Source organism: Phocoena phocoena, chromosome 1 (genome assembly GCF_963924675.1).
Source record: "Phocoena phocoena chromosome 1, mPhoPho1.1, whole genome shotgun sequence".
NCBI lineage: Eukaryota > Metazoa > Chordata > Mammalia > Artiodactyla > Phocoenidae > Phocoena > Phocoena phocoena.
This window is the reverse complement of record NC_089219.1, coordinates 145,918,951-145,944,610: the sequence shown is the minus strand read 5'-3', so window position 1 is coordinate 145,944,610 and position 25,660 is coordinate 145,918,951. Positions and strand designations below refer to the sequence as shown.

Sequence of the window (25,660 nt, the reverse complement as noted above, 5' to 3'; positions counted from 1 at the left end):
CTGGTCCTAATTATTATGCTAAAATGCATTTCTAGCAAGCAACTAGAGGACAGAGGTTAAGATTAAAGAAGAGATACTTGAATGGGATTTCAGAGTGGTATAATTCTGAGGGATGACAAATTCCAAGGAATTGAAGAGAAATAACATAAATTATGGTAAACTTGGGATGTGATACATCAATCAAGTTTTCAAAACAGCATACATTGCTAGGTAGCATGTATCAGTCAGAGTTCTTAGCTGCAAGCAACAGAAGCTAACTCTGATGATTAGGCAGGAAATGAGTTTTTATTGAGTGTTTATTAAAGTAATAAGCAGTTTCAAGGCAAAACTCCTAAGAACACCTAACTCCACACTGCCAAACTGATTAGATGAGGTAAACTATTGTTGCTGGGAAGCACCAGATGCTAGAATTAGCTCTCCTATCATCTAGGAATGTAGTAGCCATTGCTGCTACTACTGTACACTATGGACACTGCAGCCACTGATGCTGCCAAGGAAACTGCAAGTACTCTTCAACTCTGCCTTCTTGCATCTCTAAACTAAATCACAGAGCCTGGAGGAGATTTGTCTGATTGGCAGAGCCTAGTTCACACCCTGTGCTTTTTTTTTTGGCCGCACCGCTTGTAGGGATCTTAGTTCCCCAACCAAGGATTGAACCTGGGCCCTTGGCAGTGAGGGCGTGGAGTCCTAACCACTGGACAGCCAGGGAATTCTCTCCTGCGCTCTTAAAAGGGAAACTAGGAAAGTGAGCTTTTGCTTCCACCTTGATGAGACAGTGCTTGTGGTGTGGGCCATTCCTCAAGCATAGAATGTTCACAAGATGTTAAGTGACCACCAATATGACTAATATCCACTACAAAGAACACCGCTAATACACACTACTACACAAGCACATTTTAGGAGAATTTGTTGTATACATTTGCTTTAGCTAAAGGGTGAGAATGATTCAAAATGGAACCATAATACCCTAACATCTTAAACCATAACATCTTAAAGTCTATTCATTAAAAATGAGGTGGGGAGGGGAGAAATACAAACACAAGTATGCACCACACATTATACCAAGGCAATCTCACAACAGTTTAGTAAACTGATCACAGTAACATCTCAGTAAATTATATTTAAAAAGCAAGAATAAAAACAACTAATAGGATAGTCAGTTCAACTGATGATGCATTAATAATAACTTTAGAATCTGTAAATATACGTGGTGAGAATGTATGCAATATTGTGCAATATGCACAAATACTGAGTTAGAATCATAAACAAATTATTTTTATGAATACCAACTTTTAGGAATATTTAATAACTTACTTTGTAAGTTACAAGATAATAGCTTTTAGCCATATGTAAAAATGAGTCTATGGATTTCAGTAAGAACTAAAGAAGGGCCTTGGATTTTTGGATCAGTTCATAGTCCATCAAGGGATCACCAGCCAGGCTTTAAGAATCAGTCCTTTATAATGCTGGTTTTTATGTGGCTTTGAGTTAAGAGTCTGACCTTAATTCTACATGATCTTACAGGTCCACTTCTCAATACTGCCACACTAAGTTTGGTCTGGTAGTACAGATTCTCGAGAGAAAGAATTTGATTGACTCAGTGTGGGTCACATGTCCACTTCTGAATCACTTATGGCCTGGAATTAGTCACTTGGTACAAACGTGGCTGCAGAGACCTCCCTCTTTAGTAGGCGATATGGGGATACTCACAGGGCCTCATATTTGTTTATCATAATACCAACTACATCTGTACCAATATGGACCTCTAGAGTAAAAGCAACCTGTGGTCTCTTCCACAGTCTGAGAATTCAGATGTTTTGGAACATAGGTGAAGTGACAGCATCTAAGGGAAAACAGACAGTTGTCCTGATTTACATCAATTTCCTATTTCACAATTAACTTTTTCATTGAACATACCATCAAGTTTTCCATGCAACATTAAGTTCACCAACACCTCAGACAGCAACTCTACCCCCTTACATTTCCTTCCTTCTCATTGCCCAGGTGCAAGAAAGGGAAACCACTCTCTTCCCCATTGCTCTTGGATCTCATCCCCCCCCCCACAAGGCCAACCTTACAGAAAGCAGATAGGCTGAGTGACGTCATTTAAGGTAGACTCTCCTTTTCACCCAGGGTGAAGGAGATCTTGCATAAGTTTTCCTAAATCACTGGGACAACTTCCCATCAGCTGACTTAAAAATCTTTAGACTGACAGTGTAGAAGTTACATTAGTGAAAGTTACACTGAGTATATTATGGGAGATATGTCCTTTGTAATGCCTATATTATAGAAATGATTGATTATGAAATGTGTCATACATACATAAGTTATACTTGATTTGACACTTAACTCTGCTGTCTTCACAGCTCAGGCAGCATGGTTATCAGCTTAAAACTTTTAAAAAGGGAAGGCAAAACGACCTCTACATAGGAGCTAAAGTGACCTTCAAAAATGTAAACCAATCCATGTCAGTCCTCTGCTTAAAAACTTTCAATGTTTTCCCAATGCACTTTGCATAAATCCAAACTTCTTGTCCTAACAAGGCCATATTTGATCTAGCCCTGTCTGCCTCATGTGAGCTTCTTAAAGCTGCTTTGTTCACTAATATAGCCCCAAGTCTGAGTGCCTAACACAGTGTAGATGATCAGTAAATATTTGTTGAATGACTTAATGGCTATTATATGAATGATGATTTTTCTGTGTTACTAACTACATCCTAAATGAACAGAGTTAAGTCAGCTTTAAAAGAGCATCCATGGGCTTCCCTGGTGGCGCAGTGGTTGAGAATCCGCCTGCCGATGCAGGGGACACGGGTTCGTGCCCCGGTCTGGGAAGATCCCACATGCCATGGAGCAGCTGGGCCCGCGAGCCATGGCCGCGGAGCCTGCGCATCCAGAGCCTGTGCTCCGCAACGGGAGAGGCCACAACAGTGAGAGGACCGTGTACTGCAAAAAAAAAAGAGCATCCATATATTCCTAGAGAGATCAGAAACAAGTTGCTTACTGCCACGCTTGCTCAAAATGCTCAAAACAAAGTGCAATGGTTATAAACATATAACAGGTTATAAATGGCACCATTTCCCAAGTGTATTTCTTGACACTAGTGCTACAGATACTTCTTTATAATGTAGTTCAAGTATCACATCTGTATATCTAACTGCCTACCCAACATCTCCAGCTGGATGTCTAAGAGACATCTCAAATTTAACAGTCTCAAACTGATCTGATTTTCATCCACTCAGTAAATGGCAATACATACTTCCAGTAGCTCAGACCAAAAACCTCTGAGTTTCTCCTGACTACTTAACTCTCACATTCTCATCCAATTCATTAGCTACTCTTGTTGGCTATACCTTCAAAATATACACAGAACCTCAGCACTTCACACAGCCTCACTGTAACCACCCTGGCCCAAGCCACTATTCTCTTTTCCCTGGATTGTTACTGATACAATTGCCTCCTCACTACAGTAGTCCCTCAGTATCTGTGGAGCATCCATGCATTCAAGTAACCCCACATCAAATTCTACCTGTAAAATACTCACCCAAGGCACTGCTGGGAGGACTTAACACCATCACTTAGTATCTAGGACAGACACCTGGTTTACACTCAATAGCCACCTATATATTTCTTACAGATCTGAAATATTCCTATTCCAATTTTTAAGAAGGAAAAATTGTGTTATACTTTTTCTTACTACAACTTCAAGTTTTTCGGAATTAAACAATTCTAGATTTCTCATTTCTTCAAAGTCCCATCCCAATTCTGTTCCACACCACTGCTCTACTGTCATTATGGGATGAGTCCACCTGGACCACAGTGGTAGAATATGTCTTTACAGAATTAGTAGGAATATTAGATATCCAGACCTGCAACTCTTAAGAGGGTAATAAGGAAGGAAATATCAGAATGGGGAGGAAAAGATTATGTAGTGTATAAAAAACACATTTAGGGGCTTCCCTGGTGGCGCAGTGGTTGAGAATCTGCCTGCTAATGCAGGGGACACGGGTTCGAACCCTGGTCTGGGAAGATCTCACATGCCGCGGAGCAACTAGGCCCGTGAGCCACAACTACTGAGCCTGTGCTATGCAACGAGAGAGGCCGCGATAGTGAGAGGCCCGCACACCGCGATGAAGAGTGGCCCCTGCTTGCCACAACTAGAGAAAGCCCTTGCACAGAAACGAAGACCCAACACAGCCAAAAAGTAAATTAATTAATTAATTAATTTTTTAAAAAAAGAAAGAATGCACAGGGAACTATACTCAATACTTTATAATAACCCATAAAGGAAAAGAACCCGAAAACGAATAGATACATGTATATGTATAACTGAATCACTTTGCTGTACACCTGAAACTAACACAACATTGTAAATCAACTATACTTCAACTACAAAAAATAAATTAAAAAAATAAAATTTATAAAAAAAACACATTTAATGTTATGACTTTACATTTTAGAGGGAAAAGTCCTCATAGATTTGTTGAGAAATCAAAGCTCAACATCATTTTCTTGGCTGATGGACCTGCACTAAAGATACTGTGACTCAACCAAAGGAATATCTCATTGGAGTGCTGTGGCATTTTTATGTTGATCAAAAGGAGTTAAAAGCTTTTTTAAAAAGTCTGAGAAACTCTTATCTAGACGAACCCACTGTAAATGTTTACAGGTTAAAAAACAAACAAAATAAAGAGTCCCCCGAAAGTATAAGATAGTGTCCAAGTCGGAGAGCTGGGAAGTGGCTCAAAGTGGACTTTAAGAAAAATCCTTCTAACCTCTAGTTCTTAATATATTACACACTGGTTGTAGTTAATTAAAAATTAACTGCATACCAGGTGACAAAATGGTTCCCCCATTCAATAAAAATCATTTAAGTACACTGAAAACAAAGGTTTCATTTTAATACTTCAGTTCTTTACTGACAAGTATCTGCCCATGCCTCCCATATCCATATCTAAGAAAGAAGGCAAATCTCTTTTGCATTTAATAAAGGCTTCTTTTGCATACCATTATATCACAACATTTACAACAATCTTGCTAGCTCAATGGTACTTTACCCACTTTGCACAGAAAAAACAACAAGGTTAGGTTAACTTAGGTGACCTGTCCAGGATCATAAAATGAACGATATGAGAATTCAACTCAGTCTATCCAAAGCTCCTACTACTACACCAAGCTCCCACCACTCCACCAAGCTCCCACCACTCCAACTCCCGTAAGGAAATAGAACTCGTGGAATCCGTCTGCAGAGAATGAGCAGGGGCTCTGATTTTCGGATGGTCTTGGCCCTATTTTTAACCTGCCTAATAACCGGCAGGTAAGAATTACAGAAATCAAATGAATCGTTATAAGTTGGTGCAAGATTATTATTCAGCACCCTTGGTGAAGACCTGGTCTCAACTGAACATACTGAAAAATAATTTCACAATTTCAATTTATCGTTTTTAGAAACTGCTTGGAAAATCGGGAGACTGTGCCCTCAAGTGGTCAAAACGGCGCCCACTCGCTACTTTTTCACCTGTACGAGGCCAATCTAACAACGCTGCAATTTCCCGGCAATCTCGCAAAGCGGCAAAAGCCCTGGACTCACCAAAAGCACTGGCGCCAGCGCCTGCCCCCGCCCAAGGAAGATAGGCGCATGCGCCTTCCCGGCTTCTCCCGAGGCTACCACCGCCTGGGGGCGCCACTTCCCCCCACATGCGTTTCACCCGCTCAGCCCGCTCTTTCGAATACCTTTGTCTAATTCCATAAGGGCAGAGTTAGCATCCAGCTCCTGTTCGCCATAGCCGGCATCTGCCAGAAAAGACTTAGTTGAGTTTGACGCCATGACCCGAACAGTTACTCGACTAGCCTATTCAGAAAGATTGCAAACTCTTCCCCGGCACCGCCATCTTCTTCCACCACCTTCTCGCGGATTTTTCCTCCGCGCTCTGTCAAGCCGTGTTACGCATGCGCTCTGGTCTCCCCGCCGTTCGCCAGTGCCTCTGCGGCCCCCCGCGCAGGCGCTCAGGGAGCTCAGGAACTCCAGGTTCCCGCGGCTGGGAGAAAAGGAGGCGGGGATTCGAAGGGGGAAGTGACTCGGACGCGCCCGGACGCCGCGGCGGGAGCCAATCAGAGGGCGTGACGTCAGTTTGGCGGGGAGTTTGGTGGCCGGGGCTTACGGTGGCGGGAGTTGGAGGCAATAACTAGTCGTGTTCTAAGGGACGCCACATAAGATTTCTGCTGAATCTGGGGGCATTTCCACGGCTTTTCTCTCAGTTGAAAGTTTTCCTCCGGCCCAGATGCTCTTCAATTCGGTACTCCGCCAGCCCCAGTTTGGCGTCCCGAGAAATGGTGAGTAACGGCCCTAACCGCTGCCTGTTGCCGGCGGGATTCACCTCCCCCCGAACAACACCTCGGACCAACGCCGACTCCAGTTCTGTTTCCCAGCCGCCGAGTTCTCCCACAGGCAGAGTGAGTTCGTGTTAGCGAAGAGTACTGAAGAAAGCTGCACTTTCGTGCTCTCGAGACACTTTTAGTCGTAATCGGGATTTTTTCAATTGTAGTGTAGGCTGACGGAGGGAGGGACGCTGAGTTAACTGGCCTCCATTACGGCTATGTCTGTTTTGCACACTAACTGGAAAACGCGTTCATGGGAGTATGTGTGGTTTTCTCCACAACTATGTGAGATCGTCAAGACTCATATTCATTGATTAATTCATTCATTTGTTGTGGAACCTTAGTGAGCCCTACTCTGCTATATATAACAGTGACTATGACCCGCTGTTAAGGAACTCAGTCAAGCAGAGAAGACAGAACATCTGCTTCTAGCATGGTCAGAATTTTTTCCTCCTGATTAATACATGAGCATAAAAACTCGTAGTTATAGAGCGAAAAATGCCCATAAGCACATTTCCCAGAAATGACCATTATTAATAGACTGAAGTATCTTATTCCAAATGTTCTTCAATGCCAGAGGTAATAAGTATTGTCATTTACAGAAATGGGATTAAAATGTTTTGTTTCTTTAACGGTAAAACTTGGAAATACTTCCATGTTAGTGTATAGATAACTGATTTATTCTCTCCAGTTCTTGAAGTTCCTTATATTAAAACATTGGCAATAAGAATTTTGAGCTTAGGTTTGGGTGTCATCAACCTGAAACTTTCTGGTAAGTTTCTGATAAGGGAATTACTACCCAGACTAAGCTTGGCTGCAAATGAAATCTCATTCATTTAAAGACGGACTAGGTCTTTCCGCTTGAAACCATGTGAAAAACAGAAAGAAAATAATGTGAGAAGTGAACTTTTTGTATTTAAGGCATAGGTCTAGGAGAAGGATATTGAGAAGGAGACTGGAGAGTAGTTCCTCCACTTTCCTGCCTCCAATCTAAAACCCCACCATCCTTACCTCTTTAAATTATACTCTAAATGCTTCTCTTTCTGTCTCTCCTGTGACCTTGCTTAAGATACTTCTCTATCTTCTGTTATGAGTGTCAGTACAGCATAGTAGTTATGATCTCTGTCTTTGGAGTTAAACTTGCTGAGGTTTAATTCCACCTCCACTCCTTACTTAATCTGTGTGACTTGGAGCAAGCTGTGAAGCCTTTATTTTGTAACAGATTTTCTCCTAATTCTACATTCTGTCTACTTCCCTTTTCCCTCTAATTCACAAATACTTATCAGGGAGGGGTAAATTTTCCCCTCTACCCCTCTTGAGTATTTATGGCTGGACTAATAAAATTGACACAAGACAGATTAGCAAGAGAAAAACAAATTTTAATTCATGTACATGGAGGTCTCATAGAAATGGGACTAAGAAATGGCCAAAGCAAGGCAGCTTTTATACTCTTCAGACAAAAAAAAAAAACAAACAATAAATTTGTGAGGAATTGACAGGACAAAGAAACTTAGGTTTGGGATGCTTACTAAGTGAAGAATCTAAACAGAGTTTGGGCTTCAGGTAGTAAAATAAAAGAAGTAACAAGGTTTGTTTACACACGCTTCTTGGCTCTGAATTCCCTATCTCTGACGTATTAGGGGGTCCTTTTCAGGGAGACAGGGAGGTCGGAGTTTCCTTCTTGTATCAGCTGCTTCTCAAGCAACTTCAATGCAAAATAATCAATATGCCATTGTGGCATGTTTTGAGACAGCCCCCCCTGAGCCCCCAAATGCTCATGCGTTGTTATGTGTGAGGCACTGAAATTCATTCATTGTTATATATAATGCACTGAACTTTATAGGACCATCTTCTTTCCCCTTCCATGAGGGTGTTCCATCCTAGGCCCCTTTTCTATTTCTACCTACTCCCATGGGTGATCATAGCTGTAACCAGGGTTTCTTCTATTACTACCTGCAACCTTCCATTCCCTATACTTTACATCCATTCCTGTAAGAGTTGTATCATCCAGATGGTCAGTCCTGTAAGCATCTCAAACTCAAATACCCAAAACCGAACTCACTTTTTCCCCAAACCTGCTATATTACCTATATTAGGAAATGCTCTCATTATTTTAAACTGGTCTTCACAGTCAGAAACCTGAGAGTCAATCAGAATTCCTCCATTTTCCTCAAGATACGCATTCAGAGAAGTCCCCTTAAAATCTCTAATCCTTCCTCCTCGGGATCCCCACTGATTTTGCCTCTTCACCATATCTTGGATCTGTCCTATGCTTACCATTCTATTTCCCTAGGTTGGGCCATAATATGTTCTTGTCTGAACTGTAACAAGTCTCCCAAATGTCCTCTTAGTTTCCCTCTTTCCAGTTTATCCTCCACATTGCTGCCAATGATCTTTCTGAAATGGAAACTGATTACTCTTCTGTGTATTTTTAAATTGGTATCTGAAAGTTTTTATCATAAGTTTAAACAGATGCAAAGGATGTCATCTCTGGCCATATTGTGAGTGATGACCTTTTTAAATAAAAATGCTACTGCTACATCAGTCTTTAAAATGTATCTAATAGACTGTAAATACTGTAGTGATTTAATAATCACATCAATCATTTTTGAAAAGTATGAACTAATTCTAACTGCTAGATATTCTACATAGTTGTTTTTTCCCCTTGAGCTTATTACCACTTTATTTCTCCCACAGAATTTATCCTAATGTGATTTGATTTTAAGCTTGAAAAGTCATTTTATTGATCACGCTATCTTATTTCTCTGTGTAAAAAAATATGTTTAAATTGATGTTTTCTGTGATCATAAAGCTCTAAGTGTTAAAAGTTTCTTCTGGGTTGACTTATCATTACTATTTTTAGTAGTATGTCGTTGATCAAAACAATATGGATTACTAATTTCAATAAATAATTAAGCAAAATAAAAATTTATTGAAAGTCTATGTTTTAAAGAGATGGATTTGGGTGTTTATGATGCCTTTATTAAAGGAGTTATCCAATTGTCTGTTAATGGGGTCCCAGGAGTTTTTGTACCTTGAGTCAACGCAAGGTATAAGATTGGGTCATGGAAATGCCTTTCTTTTGAAAAGTGGAAGAAAGGTAGTGATGAAGAGGGGGAAAAGGTTCGACCTCGACATTGTAGACAGGTCAGTTTTAGAAATACGTATATATATGGAAGTTGAGTATCTGGAAATTAGTTCTCCGACAGCTCTCATTCTCCTTGAAAAATCTGCATGTAACCCCAGGGGCTTAAGTTGTGCGTTGAAGAAATAATAGTCTTTTCCAAATGAGTGTTGTGAGGGAAACGCTCATGTTGGAAACAAGAATAGAACAATAAGGATCCAAAAGTAGCTCACGGGGCTTGTCCATGAAGTGTGTGTTGTCACAGTCGCAGAGGTGGAGGGGTAAATAGGGACCAGTTACTAAGCCACGTTAGGCCATTTGTTGGTGTTTGGATATAGTTTGTAGGCAATGAGACAGAGTTGAGGGGTCACTGTTTAATTGTAAAGAATTTAGGTCTCCAGAGCTTATCATCTTTAGTTCCACTTGAACTGTTCAAGATTCCTTTTGAATTCATGAGTTGTGATCATTAGTTTTTGGTTTTGTTTTTTTTAATCCCAAACTACAAGTGTATGTTTATATAACTTTAGAACAGAGGCTTTTGTTTTAAAATTCATTCTGTAGATGGATATTTGTGAACTCGACCACATAACTAATTATTGTATTCATATTCTTCTTTTAGTGGTCTTTAATGGCTTGTTTACAATCGTATCTAGCCTTAAGGTAATACCCCCAGGAATAATTACTAAATCTGGACCGAATTTATTTGCCTCGTTTGCATTTCTTCAGGTTATTTCTGTGAACATGCAAAACCAGATTTATCTGAGGTTATATCAGGCTAAGATTTCTTCTCCAAATGGTATTTTTTTTATGAAAAGTGAGAATTGAAAGTACCCTAAAGTATGAGAGTGTTTGTTAATTATTTAGACAGCTCTCTAGATTGTAACTTCATTGTTTCCTCCCATGCTTACTAAAACATGTTTCTTTTATATATTTAAAATATGTTGACCCACATATCAAAATGATAAAACAAATCAAGATGGTTTACTATTTTAGGACCATAGTACACATCAGCTTTCTGACCCAAGCAGAATAAACTTTCCCTCCACCCTGAATTTCTTCCTCTCTCGTATACTCGTATACTAGGGGCTACAGTAGGCTACAGTAGGCACATTGACATACCTTATTTCCTTTAACTCTCTGACCATTGGCTTATGTGTGATGTTGCTAGTAACTTGAGTTTGCAGTAATGATTTAGAAACTCTGAATACATAAAATTTTAATTGATGAGAATGGCAGTTTTAATGGTTGTGGTAGTCTTTGTGGTTGTGTTTTGTGATTGTCTCCAAAGGGTGGGGGAAGGGGTAAGATCTTTTCTAATGTGCAAAGGCCACTTGTTTCTTGCAGTCTTAAATGTATTAGCACGAGTCTCCATTTAAGATGATAAGCCCAAAGCTGTATCTCATCAGAAGCTGAGAGTGCTCTTTCATTTTTTCCTTAGGACCCCTTAGGAAAATACCTGAAACTGTGTTCTAGAGGGCCATGGATAATGAGTGGATCTATACTTAAGTATATAAAGTTTTTAGAAATGAATTTATAACCTCTGCATTTGTTAAAAGTACTGAAATGTGATATATTGGAACTCTATAAGGAATTTTGTCTTACCTTAGGATGGTCTTCACAATACCCTCTACAGTCCCTTCTTACTGGTTATCAGTGCAACTATAATGATGAGCACACTTCTTATGGAGAAACAGGAGCCCCAGTTCCTCCTTTTGGATGCACCTTCTCTTCTGGTAAGGGAACTACTGTATAAGCTAGGCTTGGTCAGAAATGATCTATTTCACTCTTCAGAGGGGAAATATTTTGGGGTGTCTCCCTTTCAAGAAAAAGTAAATTAGATAGATGATAGAGTTTTTCTAATAACTGTTCTCCCCTGATTTATGAAATAGACTTTTCTTAATCTCTATGCATAATTACATATTTCTGCTAAGGGATAAGATTCTTATAGCACCATTTTTTGTTTACTTGTTTGTTTGTTTGTTTTTATAACTGATATCCGGAAAGGGTTGCAAAGGTTCAGCCATCATGAAAACTTTTGCCCCTTTTGACCTGTTTGAATCTATCTCTTTCTACAATGCATTGGGGAACATATTAACAGAAATAGAGTACTTGTCCCTGCTGTTAAAAGTTTAAGAAAAGAAAAGTAAAAAATTGTGAAAAGGGAATATAAAATTAATAGGTTCAGCCTGCTGGTGGCTTGTATCGTATGCTTTTATTTGCCATGCCTATATCATATGCTTTTATTTGCTATTGGCCAGTACCACTTTTGTTTTAATTACCATGCTTGATTCAGCCCTTCTTTAAATAAGAGATTATCTGAGGACTCTCAACCACTGCACCACCAGGGAAACCTGAGGATTGGTGTTTTTGAGTCACTTACTTAATTAGGTATTATGGCAAATTTTCAGCCATCTTTTTTTTTTTTTTGTGGTACGCGGGCCTCTCCTGTTGCGGAGCACAGGCTCCAGACGCGCAGGCTTAGTGGCCATGGCTCAAGGGCCTAGCGGCTCCGCGGCATGTGGGATCTTCCCGGACCGGGGGACGAACCCGTGTTCCTTGCGTTGGCAGGCGGACTCTCAACCACTGCGCCACCAGGGAATCCCTCAGCCATCTTTAATTCAGAAAAACCTCTCTACCATAGCAGGTGCTATTTGGGTAGAATCATCTTACCCCTTTTCAAATAGATTGTAGCTGTTCAGTTAATTTATATTTTGTTGTTTATATAGATTTAAACTCAGCTTTAAATTTTTTTGTTACTCTTTATATATTTTATTCTTTATTTCTTATTTAGCTCCCAATATGGAGCATATACTAGCAGTTGCCAATGAAGAAGGCTTCGTTAGGTTATATAACACAGAATCACAAACCAGTAGAAAGAAGTGCATCAAAGGTAAGTCGGGGTCTAAAATATCTGTCTGAACATTTTTAATTCATAAAGCCTCAAGGAAGTTACTATTTGAATAAATTCTCTGTGATACTCACTTCTGATTAAGCCTGTTTAGGGGCCAGGCTGAAAGTAAATGGTGGACTGCCTTTCTGTCGATAACTGTTAACGGCAGCAAAGCCTTTACTGAAAGTTAAGAAAAATACATTTTAGGATTAAAAACAGTTTTTCTTTTAAAAAATTAAAATTTGTTATATTATACTGAATGTGGGGAAATGTTGCTTTAAAATATTTATATTGAACAAATGTCTTACATACATAAGGCAAAGTTCCACTGACCTTAGGAAGGTAATAATCTGGAACTAGTAAGTCAAGTGTTGAGATAACTAAAGTAAAACAAAGGCTATAGATGATGTAGAGGAAATACAAAGAAAACGCCGCAGGTGTCACAAAGAGCTCTTATGTATCAAAGAAGGTGAGGAAAATTTTTCATGAAGGATGGGACATTTGAGGCAGACTGTGGTATTTAGACCCGTGGAGGTGGAATAGGACACTCCAGGTGGAGGGAAAAGCATTAGTAAAGGCCTAGAGATAGGAAACCATAGGATATAATGAGCATATAGGGAGCGCTCCAGTTTGGTTGGAATAGGATATACAGAGAACAGTAAGAGATACGGCCGAAGCAAGCAGAATTTTGAATGTCAAACCAAAGTATTTTAAACTCCATACAGAGAGCATGATGAAGATTTTTGAGAATGTTTCATAAAGGTTCCATTTTAGAGAATATATACCCTCATGGAAAACAATCTGATATCAAACGGTAGTTTTATGGGGTAATGAAGGAAATGTGCTATGTGTGCAAGTCCACAAATTCTCTTTGGCCTATGGATCTTAGTGTGCTGACCACTGATCTTTTCACTACAGCTTTCAAGGCACTTCAACAGCTATTGGTATAGCTACCACAAGACATAGTTTAGACAGTTCACATTCACCATTTTCTTTGTTTAGAATGGATGGCTCACTGGAATGCTGTCTTTGACCTGGCCTGGGTCCCTGGTGAACTTAAGCTTGTAAGTGACTTTCATTTTATTGGGATCTGGGTAAACACTGGTAAAGGGTTGCTTTATTAAACTGTGAAACCTTATTTTTGAAAGGTTACAGCAGCAGGTGATCAAACAGCCAAATTTTGGGATGTAAAAGCTGGTGAGCTGATTGGAACGTGCAAAGGTCATCAGTGCAGCCTCAAGTCAGTTGCCTTTTCTAAGTTTGAGAAAGGTAGGTATATGCTTACCCTCTTTCATCTCCTTAACCTCTTTCATGGTGAAGTAATAATAAGCTGTAACTGTTTCCACCCTTTCCCCTGTCAAAGTTGCTCCTTTACCTACGTAGATGTTTGCGATTCTTAATATGACTTGGAAACCTCAATGAAATTAAGTTGGATTTTAGTCCCATTCTAATGGATATTATCTCCAGCTTGTCTCTGAAAGTCAAGTGTCTTCAGATAATTTTTTTCTGTAATCTTGCAGATAAGGTAAAAATTCACAAATAGCCACAATCCCTCTGTTCAACTTTGAGTGGCCTTTGAGGTCAAAGCCTGTACTGGACACTGATTAACTCCATTTGTAAAATAGTTACTTTAACTCTACTTGTAAAATTTAAATGGAGTATGAGGCTGGGTGGGAAACCTGATAAACTGGACATGATTCTTTACCTAAAAAATTTACCACGTAATTACTTTAAATGGCCCAGTTCCCTGGTATGTTTTCAACTGTTATTTACTCACAATCTTTCTATATTTATTTAACTATTATAATGGAGAAGGAAGATTATAAGAAAGAGGGCTATAATACAGAACAGTACTATAGTAGCCCCGGAAAAACTTAGCAGGGGTATCTGAATGAGCTCTTCATTTCTGTTTTTTTTGTTTTCTTTTCTCCTTCCTCCATTTGTTTCTCACTAAATAAGAGTGAGACAGCAAACATTCATCTCAAAGAAGTGGCTGATCAATCTGATTTTAATCTCGGAATAATAGAAATAAACAGTATAGTTCCCTTTATCATTAAAAAATATTCTATTTTTAAAAGGAATGTTTTTGTTTATTCACCTGAGCACTCAGGAGTACTAAACTGAGTTGTTGAGCTGGTTTGGACTTTAAAAAAAGGTCAGTTGATTGCTGTTGAGACTGGAACCTTGAAGAGGAAATACATGACATAGTTTTTATCTCTGCATAACTTTTCATTAACACATCTGTTGTATAAAGTTAGGTATGCTTGTGTTCTAGTTTACTACACTCCTGTGTCAGAGTTCATTGTAAGTTTATAAAAATAATTTAAAGTCATGAAAATGTACTTAAAGTAAATTTGTTTATTTAAAGGGTAATAGAAAAGGGAAACACCATATCTTTCGGTCCCTTTACTTTTTAAAACTGTGCATTGAATCTATGCCAGTGTGGTCTAGTAGAAAAAGTGGTAACCTTTATCATGGCTCCCAGTAGTTCACAGGTGCCCTAGTGTGAATTAGTCTGGTTGGACACTGCCCCCAAGGCCTCATCGTTTGGTTGCTAAAACACAGATTTTAGGCCTTACCCCCTCAGCCAAGTGTTCTTGTGCAGGACATACTTTTACAGCCATACATAGAAGCCCTGTGTTTTGTTCTGCTTTCTGCCTTTAAATTCTTGGGCAAAGTCATTTTTATCTCCCAGGACCTTCATTTCCAAATTCACAAAAACACTGTAAGCATAAAAATGAAGTGAGGGGCTTCCCTGGTGGAGCAGTGGTTAAGAGTCCGCCTGCCTATGCGGGGGACGCAGGTTCGTGCCCCAGTCCGGGAGGATCCCACATGCCGCGTAGCGGCTGGGCCCGTGAGCCATGGCCGCTGAGCCTGCGTGTCCGGAGCCTGTGCTCTGCAATGGGAGAGGCCACAGCAGTGAGAGGCCCGCGTACAGAAAAAAAAAAAAAATGAAGTGAGATGTGAATGCACACACACCAAAACAAACAAACACAAAACTGAGGAGCATATAAATGCTTAGTGGGTTGGTTTTTTTGGTGGTGGTTTTTTGTAGGTAACATGGTAGGAAAGATCACGATCCAGTTCTTTCAGCCCTACATGGGCAGGATACAAATAATCCTAAAGGACATAGTTGTACTAGTGGAATTTGCCTTCCCTAAATATCTGCCACCTGAAAACATGGAAAATGTTTTCATCTCTAATTGTCAGTTGCTCACAGATGTGTGTTTTGTGTGATAAAATGGGTGTTAGAACTTCTAGTGAGTAATTAAAAATAATTATAAGCGTTTTTCTATTTCCCCTCCTACAAACTTATCTTCAAATTTGCACCTTCTTTCTCATTCTTCATTCTCCAGTTTAAGACGAATCCTTCTTCCTAGGGCACTGGTTCTCAACCCTGACTCATTAGTCACCTAGGGAGGTGTTTTGTTTTGTTTTGTTTTGATTGAAATATAGTTGATTTACAACGTTGTGTTAATTTCTTCTGTATAGCAAAGTGACTCAGTTATACACATTGGGGAGGTTTTTTAAAATACCAATTAAGTGTGAATCTCTAGGGGGTGGGCCAGGCGTCTATTTTGTTAAAATTCCTCAAGGAATTCCAGTGTGCAGCTAAGGTTAAGAAACATTCTTGATCCTCCCCAAGACCTTATGCTATCACTTACATCCCCACAGCTGCTCTGTCTTCAAGCTTTCCTTCTCTTGGCTCTTTCTCCATAGGAAAAACTCAAGCATATCTGTGGCCTGTCCAGAAAGAAACATCTTAACCTTGTATTCTCCTTCAGCTATCATCCTTTCTTTTTTTTTTTTTGTGGTACGCGGGCCTCTCACTGTTGTGGCCTCTCCCGTTGCGGGACGCACAGGCTCAGCGGCCATGGCTCATGGGCCTAGTCGCTCCGCGGCATGTGGGATCTTCCCAGACTGGGGCACGAACCCGTGTCCCCTGCATTGGCAGGCGGACTCTCAACCACTGCGCCACCAGGGAAGCCCAGCTATCATCCTTTCTTATTTCCTATCTCTTCTAAGTTTCTTAAGAGTAATCAAAACCTGGTTAAATGTCCTCATCTCAGTTTGGTTCAATCCATTCCATCTCCCTTCCTGAAACCACCCTGCCTTCTACTTGTTCAATATTTGACACTTCTGGCAAGTTATTTTAAAATTCATGAAAATTGTTTTCTTCCTTGGAATCTGTGATACCACTCCCTCTGGTTCTCTGTATTTCTCTTTATTCCTTCATAATTGCTTTTGTGAACTCCACTTCTTTACCTAACCTGAAGTGTTGACATGGCCCAAGATTTGGTATTTGGCCATCTTCTCCTTTCAGTCTGTACCTTCTCCCTGGACAGTTTCATTTATTCCAATTTTGTTTTGTTTTTTGCTCCACTTATATTGAACCAGATTGTATTTCCAGCTTTCACTTTTCCTACAAGCACTTCAAGTTCAGCATACCCAAAACTGAACTCATGATTTCCCCCAGCATCACCATCTTTCCCCTGTCCTCTGAAATCATTTCTCTTCAGCCTGAAGAAAGTTCCTTAACATTTCTTGCAGTTCGAGTCTGGTTGTAATTAACCCCCTTTGTTTTCCTTTATATGAAAATGCCTTTATTTCATCTTCACTATTAAAGGATATTTTTGTTGGATATAAAATCCAGGTTGACGGGATTTTTCCTTTCATTACTTGAAGGTGTTGTTCCAGTGTCTTCCATGGTTTCTGTGGAGAACTCTGGTCATTTGAATCCTTTCCCTGTATGTACTATGTTGTTTCTCCCGACTGCCTTTGGGGTTTTCTGTCTTGGTTTGCAGCAGTTTGACTGTGATGTGTCTAGACATGGTTCCCTGCAAAATTATCCTGTTTGAGGCTTGCTGAGCTTTTTGAATTTGTAAATTTACAAATATGTGTCACTGAATCTGAGAATATTTCTGCCATGATTTCTTGAAATATTTTTTTCTGCCCAATTTTCTCTCCTGGGACTCCAATTACTCATGTATTAGACTTTTTGAAATTGTCCCATGAATCCTTGAAGCTTTCTTCATCTTTTTCAATTTTCTTAAATTTGAGATATAATTAACACCCCATAAAATTCACCCATTTAATGTGTACATTTCACTGGTTTTTAATTTTCTTATAGAGTTTTGCAGCCATCACCACAATCTAAGTTTAGAATGTTTCCATCAACCCAAAAAGAAACCAGAACCTGTTAGCAGTACTTTCCGTCTTACCAACCCTACACAGCCACTGGACTACTTTCTCTCTATATAATTTGCCTCTTCTGCACCTTCGTATAAGTAGAACCACACAATATGTTGTTGGCTTCTTTCGCTTAGCATAATGTTCAATCTTATTTTTCTCTCTTCCTCAGATTAAATGATTTCTGTTGATCTGTCTTCAAGTTCATAGACGTTTTCCTCTGTTCTCTCCATTCTGCTCTTAAGCCTATCCAGTGAATTTTATCATTTCAGAAGTTGTGGACTTGGGTTCTAAAATTTCCATTTGTTTTCAATAAGTTCTGTTTGTTACTCTGCTGAGATTTCTCATCTTTTCATTGATTATGAGTGTCTCTTTATTTCACTTGACAGTAATATCTCTTTTACAACCAGACCTGATAAATCAACATCTGGGTTGTTTTGAGGCTGGCCTCTGTTGATTTCTTTTCCCTTGAGAATGACGCATTTTCCTGGCTCTGTATATGGCAAGTAACTTAAGATCATACCCTGGGCATTGGGAATGGTGTGTTGGACTCTGAATTCTGTTATGTTGCTCAGGAAAGAGTTGGTGTTTTTGTTTTAACAGGCAGTTAAATCATTTAGACTCAAATAGCATAAAGTCAAACCTGTGGGAAGGCAGTCAGTTCAGAAGATCGGATCTCAATTCAGTTCTTTAATTTAAGCCTTAGTTGGAAGCTGCTTTTAGCTTTCCTATGCACATATGGTTTGGGGGTCAGCCAGAGACTTGAGCTAAGTTTAAACACAGAATTAGGGTTTCCCTTTCTCTGCTGTCTCCAGGCTTCCCCACTTCCTCTGGCAGCTCTTCTTGCCCCTGTCCTCTTTTCCTAGTTCCTCTGGCTTGAAAGATGGTCCTTTTGTTGGCACTTTGGCTGCCTGGTTCTGATGCTACAACTGTGGCTGCCCTCAAGGTAAAACCACGAAAAATCAGGAACTTACCCTAGGCCAGTCACTTGCTTCAGGTGTGACTCCCTTACAAAAATTGTATGGTTTTGGTCAATCTCTATATGACCCTCAAGTAGCTGTTTTTTGTATTTTGACCAGAGCACTTACCAAATTAATCCACCTACAATTTGATAACTGCTCCCTCTTTCATACAGGAAGCAGAATTTTTTGGTTTAATTTTAAAGAATAAAGTATGACAGATAAACTGGAGTTCCCCTGTGTTCCCTCCCCTGATCTCACCGCTCTCCTTCCATCGCCAGAGGCAACGCCTTTACAAACTTTATGTGGATCTGGTTTGTATCTTTATACTGAGACAATACAGCTTGGAGGTTTGGAATATGGGCTCTGGATACATACTGCCAAAAATAATAACCTTTGCAAGTTACATATCCTCCCTATGCCTTAGTTTTGCTTATCTGTAAAATGCGGATAATAATTCCCACCTAATAGGGTTGATAACAAGGATTGAGGTCATTTATAAAAAAGCACTTAGGATAGTGTCTAAAAATAAGCACTCAGTATATTTTGGTTATTGCTTGTTTATCGTTATTCTTACTACAACTTTATAGTATAGTGTTTCATGTGGTTTTAAAGAAAATTTACAGAGAGGGATTATTCTATCAAGTTTTTGCTCAACATAAGCATTTTGAGTTCTTAAAAATCCTTTCCCTTCACAGCTTTGTTTTCTTATTTGCGTTGAGCTATATATTTTATCATTTTTAATCTCCAGTGCCAATTACAGTACCTAACATATAATAGATACTCTAGGAAATTTAAATTGAAGTATATGTGTCACTGACTGGTTTTGTTAACTTCTTGATAAACTGTTTATGTGTCTGCAGCTGTCTTCTGTACAGGTGGAAGAGATGGCAACATTATGGTCTGGGACACCAGGTGCAACAAAAAAGGTAATCTAGTTCCATTTTAATTTTGATATATGTGGGATTGCCCCATAATAATTCTGAATGAAAAATCAACTATTTCACCTGATTACCACCAGGGGGCACATGTTCATAAACCCCAATTCTGCTCTGTTCAGTTCTCAGGATCTCAGTGATTGTTTTAAGTATTACCCTCCATATTTACCTCATATTGTCTTCTGAACTGTAATGCCATTTACCTAAATTATTGATGGAATTGAAATTATTAGTACATGATCTTTTATTTTAATTTTAAAAATTTGGGAACTTTTAAGAATTGGATTAAATTAAATATAATTATACTCACATTGCCCCATGATGCCATTAAGCAGAAAGCAATGATCATCTCCTTGCTTCAGTTTTTTTTAAAAACATTATTTTTAATAGACTATTTTTTAGAGCAATTTTAGATACACAGCAAAATTGAACAGAATGTACAAAGCGTTCTCTCTGTACTGATATACCTCCTGTCCCTACACAGCCTCTCCCACTGTCGACATGTCCAACGTCCAGGCAGAGTTGGACATTTGTTACGATTGGTGAACCTACTCTGACACATCATTATCACCCAGTGTCCGTCTGTACTTTACATTATGGTTCACTCTTGGTATTATACATTCTCTTGGTTGTGACAAACGTATAGTGACATATACCTACCATTATAGTATCATACAGAATAGTTTCTCTGCCCTAAAAGTCCTCTGTGCTCTACCTATTCATCCTGCACGCCCCCCTAACCTCTAGCAATCACTGATCTTTTACTATCTCCATGGTTTTGCCTTTCCCAGAATGTCATATAATTGGAATCATACAGTATGTAGCCTTTTCAGATTGCCTTCTCTCACTTAGTAATACGTATTTAAGGTCTGTTTATGGCTTGGTATCTCATTTTTTTTTAGCACAGAATAATATATCATTGTCTACATATGCCACAGTTTTATTCATACATTCCCCTACTGAAGGATATCTTTGTTGCTTCCAAGTTTTGGCAGTTATGAATAAAGCTGCTATAAATATCCATGTGCTTATTTCTTTTTATACATCATAATCTCACCACAAGAGATGTAGTACAGTAGCCCTGCTGGCTTCTAATTTCACTAATTTAATAAAGAATATAATTAATTTTGACATCTTTTATATAAATGTTACATTCAGCATGGGAATAAAGTTCTGAAACCTAAACCATTTACCTTGGAATATTTTTCAGATGGATTTTATAGGCAAGTGAATCAAATCAGTGGAGCTCACAATACCTTAGACAAGCAAACCCCTTCAAAACCTAAGAAGAAACAGAATTCAAAAGGGCTTGCTCCTTCTGTGGTAAGGTTTTATAGCTGTATACATGTGTGCAGATCTTGACAGTAGCATAGAGTCTCACTTTAGGGAATTCGTTGGGCATAAAATAGGAGCTAGAGATTCAGTCAATGAATGAGAATCTTCATTTCCTCTTGATGTCACTGGCTTATTGCTTAATACCAGTTCAGTACCTATGGTACTGGTACTCAAACTCTAGTGTGCAACAGAGTCACTTGGGGAATATGTTAAAAATTCAGTTTCCTGAGACTCATCCCTAGAGATCTCCCTGCATACACATCATCTACAGTATGATGTGATTCATTAGGAAAGGGAGATGGGTAGTTTGAAGAAGCATATTAAGTACCATGATACAGTATTCTGTAGGGGAAAGGAATCCCTGTTATTGTTTTCATAATACAAACTGCAGAAAAGATATGGGTTTTTTATTATTTTTGTTTTTTAATATTTGGCAAAAGATTATAAAATATTTTGAGAAATATTGGGGTAAAATATAGTACCTCTTTAGCATATTATAGTCAAAGCTCAAACAATGCCCATAATACAGCTTTTTTCTTTAAGAAAAATCACCAGTGTTTTTACTTGAATTTGTTTATTTTTCTAGTATTCTTGGTGTGTAGAGTCTTAGTTAATATTTTGGGGACGTGTGGTTGCTAGAACATTAGGACTTAAAATTACACGGGCATGAATGGAAACTGACAGGGTTAGCATGTGATTTTTGGAGGCCAGATGAAGTTAAAATGAGTAACATTTCAGACTTTTCATCAGATTCTTAGCCAAGAAAACTTAACAGCAATTAGGAGGTAAAACTCTACTAGCTCCTTTAGAGTTTTCATAGCATGTAACCATCTTTCATTCACAATTCTTTAGACACTCGTATATGACAATCTGGATAGACAGCAACATTTTATAGATGAAACAGGTACAGGTTAAATGAGGTTCCTAAGGGTAGACAGTAGGGATGATTTCAAATAGAGCTAGTAGACTTAGACAAGTACTAAAATCTTGTGTTAATCACCAGTTTTTTCTTGAATATGAGTCAAAGTGTTCATACTATGTAATATAACATGATGTTTAGGTCACTTCCTTGCTAAAATTCCTTCTTGGTCTGCATATATATCTGACTAGGATTATTGGAAGGGCAAGATCTAGTCATACTCAGTTTAGGGGAAAAAGCCATCATTTTAGCACCTTGGTCTCTTGATAGTGAAGATTGTTATACCCAAAATAGGATTTCCTTCTTTTCTTTTTCTTCCTTGTGCTGTAGGATTTCCAGCAGAGTGTTACTGTGGTCCTCTTTCAAGATGAGAATACATTAGTCTCAGCAGGAGCCGTGGATGGGTAAGACGAGTCTTTATTTCTTGGTTCTTTTGGTGAGCTGTCTTTTATGAACTGGGATGGGGAAGTCACCTAGACCCATTATAATTCAATGTGTGTGCTTTTAACTTTCAACATAGTGAGTACCCAGCTGAGAAGAGGAATTACAGATCACACTGGAAAATATCTAGTTAGGACTCTTGCTCAAATAATTAAATGAGATAATGTATCACACTTAGCACATTTCTAGCACATAAGAGGAGTGTTGGCTGCTGCTGCTATTATAGAGAAGCTGGCTGGGTGACTTGCTTGCCTCTGCAGTGTAATTTAATCAAGGATTCTTATTTTGAGGAGCAAAATTTCTGTTACAGGCATATATCAGAGATATTGCAGGTTTGGTTCCAGACCACTGCAATAAAGCTAATATCGCAAAAAAGTGAGTCACACGAACTTTTTTGGTTTCCTAGTATATATAAAAGTTATATTTATATTATGCTGTATTTATATTAGTATATTATAGTTTATTATATTACTATATAGTTATATTTACATTATAGTCTACTAAGTGTGTGATAGCATTATGTCTAAAATAATCAATATACAGACCTTAATATAAAAATATTTGATTGCTAAAAAATGCCAAAATAATTACAATAGTAGCATCAAAGATCACCAATCACAGATCACTATATCAAATATAATAATGATGAAAAAGTTTGAAGCATTGGGAGAATTAGCAAAATGTGGCACAGAAACATGAAGTGAGAAGATGCTTTTGGAAAAATGGCACCTATAGACTTGCCACAAACCTTCAATTCATAAAAGAACGCAATATCTATAAAGCAAAGCACAGTAAAATGAGGTATGCCTGTATTTTGGATTTTGTCTTTTCTGGTTTAGTAATATCCTAAAAGGAGGAATATGATTCTGGACATGTAACTGGCATTTCTGGGAGCAATCTAACTAGATTGATAGGCCTAAAGACTTTCATATACTTTCCTTCTATGATTGCTCTGAATTTTTGGCTTCCAAATAAGTTTGTGATACTTCTTGATTGTTTGCTTTGTTGGAATTTAAGTTCATTGAGTATAGGGGCTCTTTCTTTTTAAAATTCTCTTCTTTGCCCTGTTTTTGCCCATATCTCCCAAGACATCCCTCCCTTCAAAAGTTTTAATTTTAAAATATGATGGCTTAATAAACTAGAATTTCTATTGTGTCCTCTGGACACTTAAACTCTTCTGTGGACTGAATTCTCAGGCACAAATGTAGAATTATCTAAAGGTTATTAGTTATATTTGTAAATGGCTGTGAAAGCTTTGCTTCCAAGGATACTTCCCTTTTATAACCAAGCTTGTGTTTTCAAGTTGCCTACAAAGTAGATGTAGAAAATTAAGAAAATTATTCCAATAGATGAAATGAAAAAATACTTTATTTCACAGGAAAATTTGTTTAGAGTAGATTACTTAAGGAGTTAATATATGGAGATATAACCATAGGGACAGAGCTTAACACTTAATGATGTCAAAGGTTACATGCAGAATGTTAAAGGCTTAGGAAGTGCTTTTTTCTGAAAACAATGAAACAATGACTATCAGCAGTCAGCCTTCATCTTCCTTTTCCGCTCCCTTGAAGTAAACTCAGGGCAACCCATCAGTGGGTCAGATCACATCTGTTTCCGGTCTGCCAGAATTGTTAGCCTGACATTGGAGACAAGAGTATGAGATAGTTCAGTCTGTTTCCCAATGACATATCCTCACTGTACCTGGTTGATGTGCCAGAGGAATTAGATTAAAAGTCATTTCACATTCATATGTACTTGAAACTGATTGGTCTTGGAGAAGGACTATAAAATAACTATTTCTTTACCTTGGTTTTTAGGGTAATCAAAATATGGGATTTACGTAAGAATTATACTGCTTATCGGCAAGAACCCATAGCATCCAAGTCTTTCCTGTACCCAGGTAGCAGCACTCGAAAACTAGGTAAGCCTTTGCGTATTCATTAGGACTTTTTTGTAGGGCTTTTTTGGATATGTAAGTTTTTGTTAAAATTTTTAAAGTAAATAGCAAGCTAGTTTTCAGCAACTATTATTCTCTGTTGACTTGAGAAACTAATATATGGAAGTATCTTTTTGAAGTTCAAAAGATAGAAACTCCTAAGAATAATTTTGGTTTGTATATACTTTAGGGAAGAAGAATTCTGATGATTCTTGTGAAATGATCTAAAAAGATCATTTTCACCTCAGTTCTACTCTCCTTCATCAGCACATGCTAACTAAAGTTTCCTTTTTCTAGGATACTCAAGTCTGATTTTGGATTCTACTGGCTCTACTTTATTTGCTAACTGCACAGATGACAACATCTACATGTTCAATATGACTGGATTAAAGACTTCTCCAGGTAGGAGCTTAGTCATTCAGATTCTCTTTCCTGGAAACTAATAGGGTTTTTTTTGTTAATGAGAATTTAATGTTGATTTTTTTTTTTTTTTTCTGTACCAAATTTATGAAGACATACAAGGACTTTGGGGTCTTCGATTAGTTCCAGTGATGTTTTTATAGATGTATTTACCTTGTGATGATTTCACAAGTGAACAGAATCCTGCTCTGTGTGGTAACTTAATAGTGAGTCTCTCCCGAAATTATACCCCTTTGGGTATACTTAAAATTATCTCAATTTTTGTGGGATAGAGAAGGCTGTTCTGCCCGGGTTTTGTCCTATTTGGGAGCTGTTCATTAAAATTAGGGGACCTCTGGATGTTTTCCCTAACCTCACCTTTTTATTTTTCTTCAAGAAAATTATAAGTGGGATCTGACTTTAAAGCTGATAAATAACATTTTAAAAAATCAGAGTTTTTCAAGCATACTCTAAGAGGGTTATTTGAATTTCATCATTTTAAGAACATTATCAATTATTTAAGCAAGCTGCATATCTTGTAACCTACTTCTCAGGTATAGCTCTGTCAGAAACTGACTTTGAATTCTATAACCAATCCCTAGAGCCACCCAGTTCCCAGTAAAGTAAGATGTGCTGATAAAAAAGAAATCTTAAAATTGTACAGAATTTAGCTGGGCTCTTAGAGAAGTTTCTAAAGACTGACCCCTAGCCATGGTTAGGACTTTGGTATCTGTGGCAGTTACCCAGTTGGTATTTTCAGTGCCCTGGGTTAGGTCTGACGTTGTCTAAACAAGAATAAGAGTATTTGGAAAAGGGAAGAGGTTTTATAACTTTGCTTGCTGTCTTCGTGAATAGAATTAGAACTTGGACAACTTCTAATTTATTTAGCCATATAAAACAGACTCTTTCAAATTTTTCCCTAAAAGATAAAAGCCTAATTATATTATCAGATGTCCAAGAGCTCTTTCTGTATCATTTTGTTATAGTGTGGCACCAAAAGGGGCTTTGAATTTAGTTGTCCTTCTGCCATTAAAACAAATATGCCCAAGGCCACTTTACTAATAATTTAGTAACCTTTTTCCTGTGCTCCTGAAATAATTTGATTGGCTCTCATATATAGATAGGTAGGTAGGTAGATATATAGGTATGTTC

At 38.3% G+C, this 25,660-nt stretch overlaps 2 protein-coding genes across 6 annotated transcripts in view; one reads left to right on the top strand and one right to left on the bottom strand.

Annotated features, from left to right (window-relative positions):
• INTS7 (integrator complex subunit 7) overlaps positions 1-6,049 on the bottom strand; it is a 92,666-nt gene extending 86,617 nt beyond the window's left edge. For 3 of the 4 annotated variants that reach the window (XM_065872474.1, XM_065872467.1, XM_065872481.1), the window contains exon 1: positions 5,733-5,826. In XM_065872474.1, coding sequence (XP_065728546.1) covers positions 5,733-5,826 — 94 coding nt within the window. Of the gene's footprint in view, positions 1-5,732 lie in introns of all 4 variants that reach the window. The other variant, XM_065872459.1, reaches the window with a different exon arrangement.
• A 231-nt stretch (positions 6,050-6,280) lies between these two features.
• The window catches only part of DTL (denticleless E3 ubiquitin protein ligase homolog), a 38,313-nt gene continuing 18,933 nt past the window's right edge, over positions 6,281-25,660 (top strand). Inside the window, exons 1-10 of one of the 2 annotated variants that reach the window (XM_065883882.1) lie at positions 6,281-6,332; positions 11,109-11,234; positions 12,293-12,391; positions 13,394-13,455; positions 13,540-13,660; positions 19,404-19,469; positions 20,689-20,801; positions 22,063-22,136; positions 23,991-24,094; positions 24,407-24,511. In XM_065883882.1, the coding sequence (XP_065739954.1) occupies positions 6,281-6,332; positions 11,109-11,234; positions 12,293-12,391; positions 13,394-13,455; positions 13,540-13,660; positions 19,404-19,469; positions 20,689-20,801; positions 22,063-22,136; positions 23,991-24,094; positions 24,407-24,511 (922 nt within the window). The remainder of the gene's footprint in view (positions 6,333-11,108; positions 11,235-12,292; positions 12,392-13,393; positions 13,456-13,539; positions 13,661-19,403; positions 19,470-20,688; positions 20,802-22,062; positions 22,137-23,990; positions 24,095-24,406; positions 24,512-25,660) is intronic. The other variant, XM_065883891.1, reaches the window with a different exon arrangement.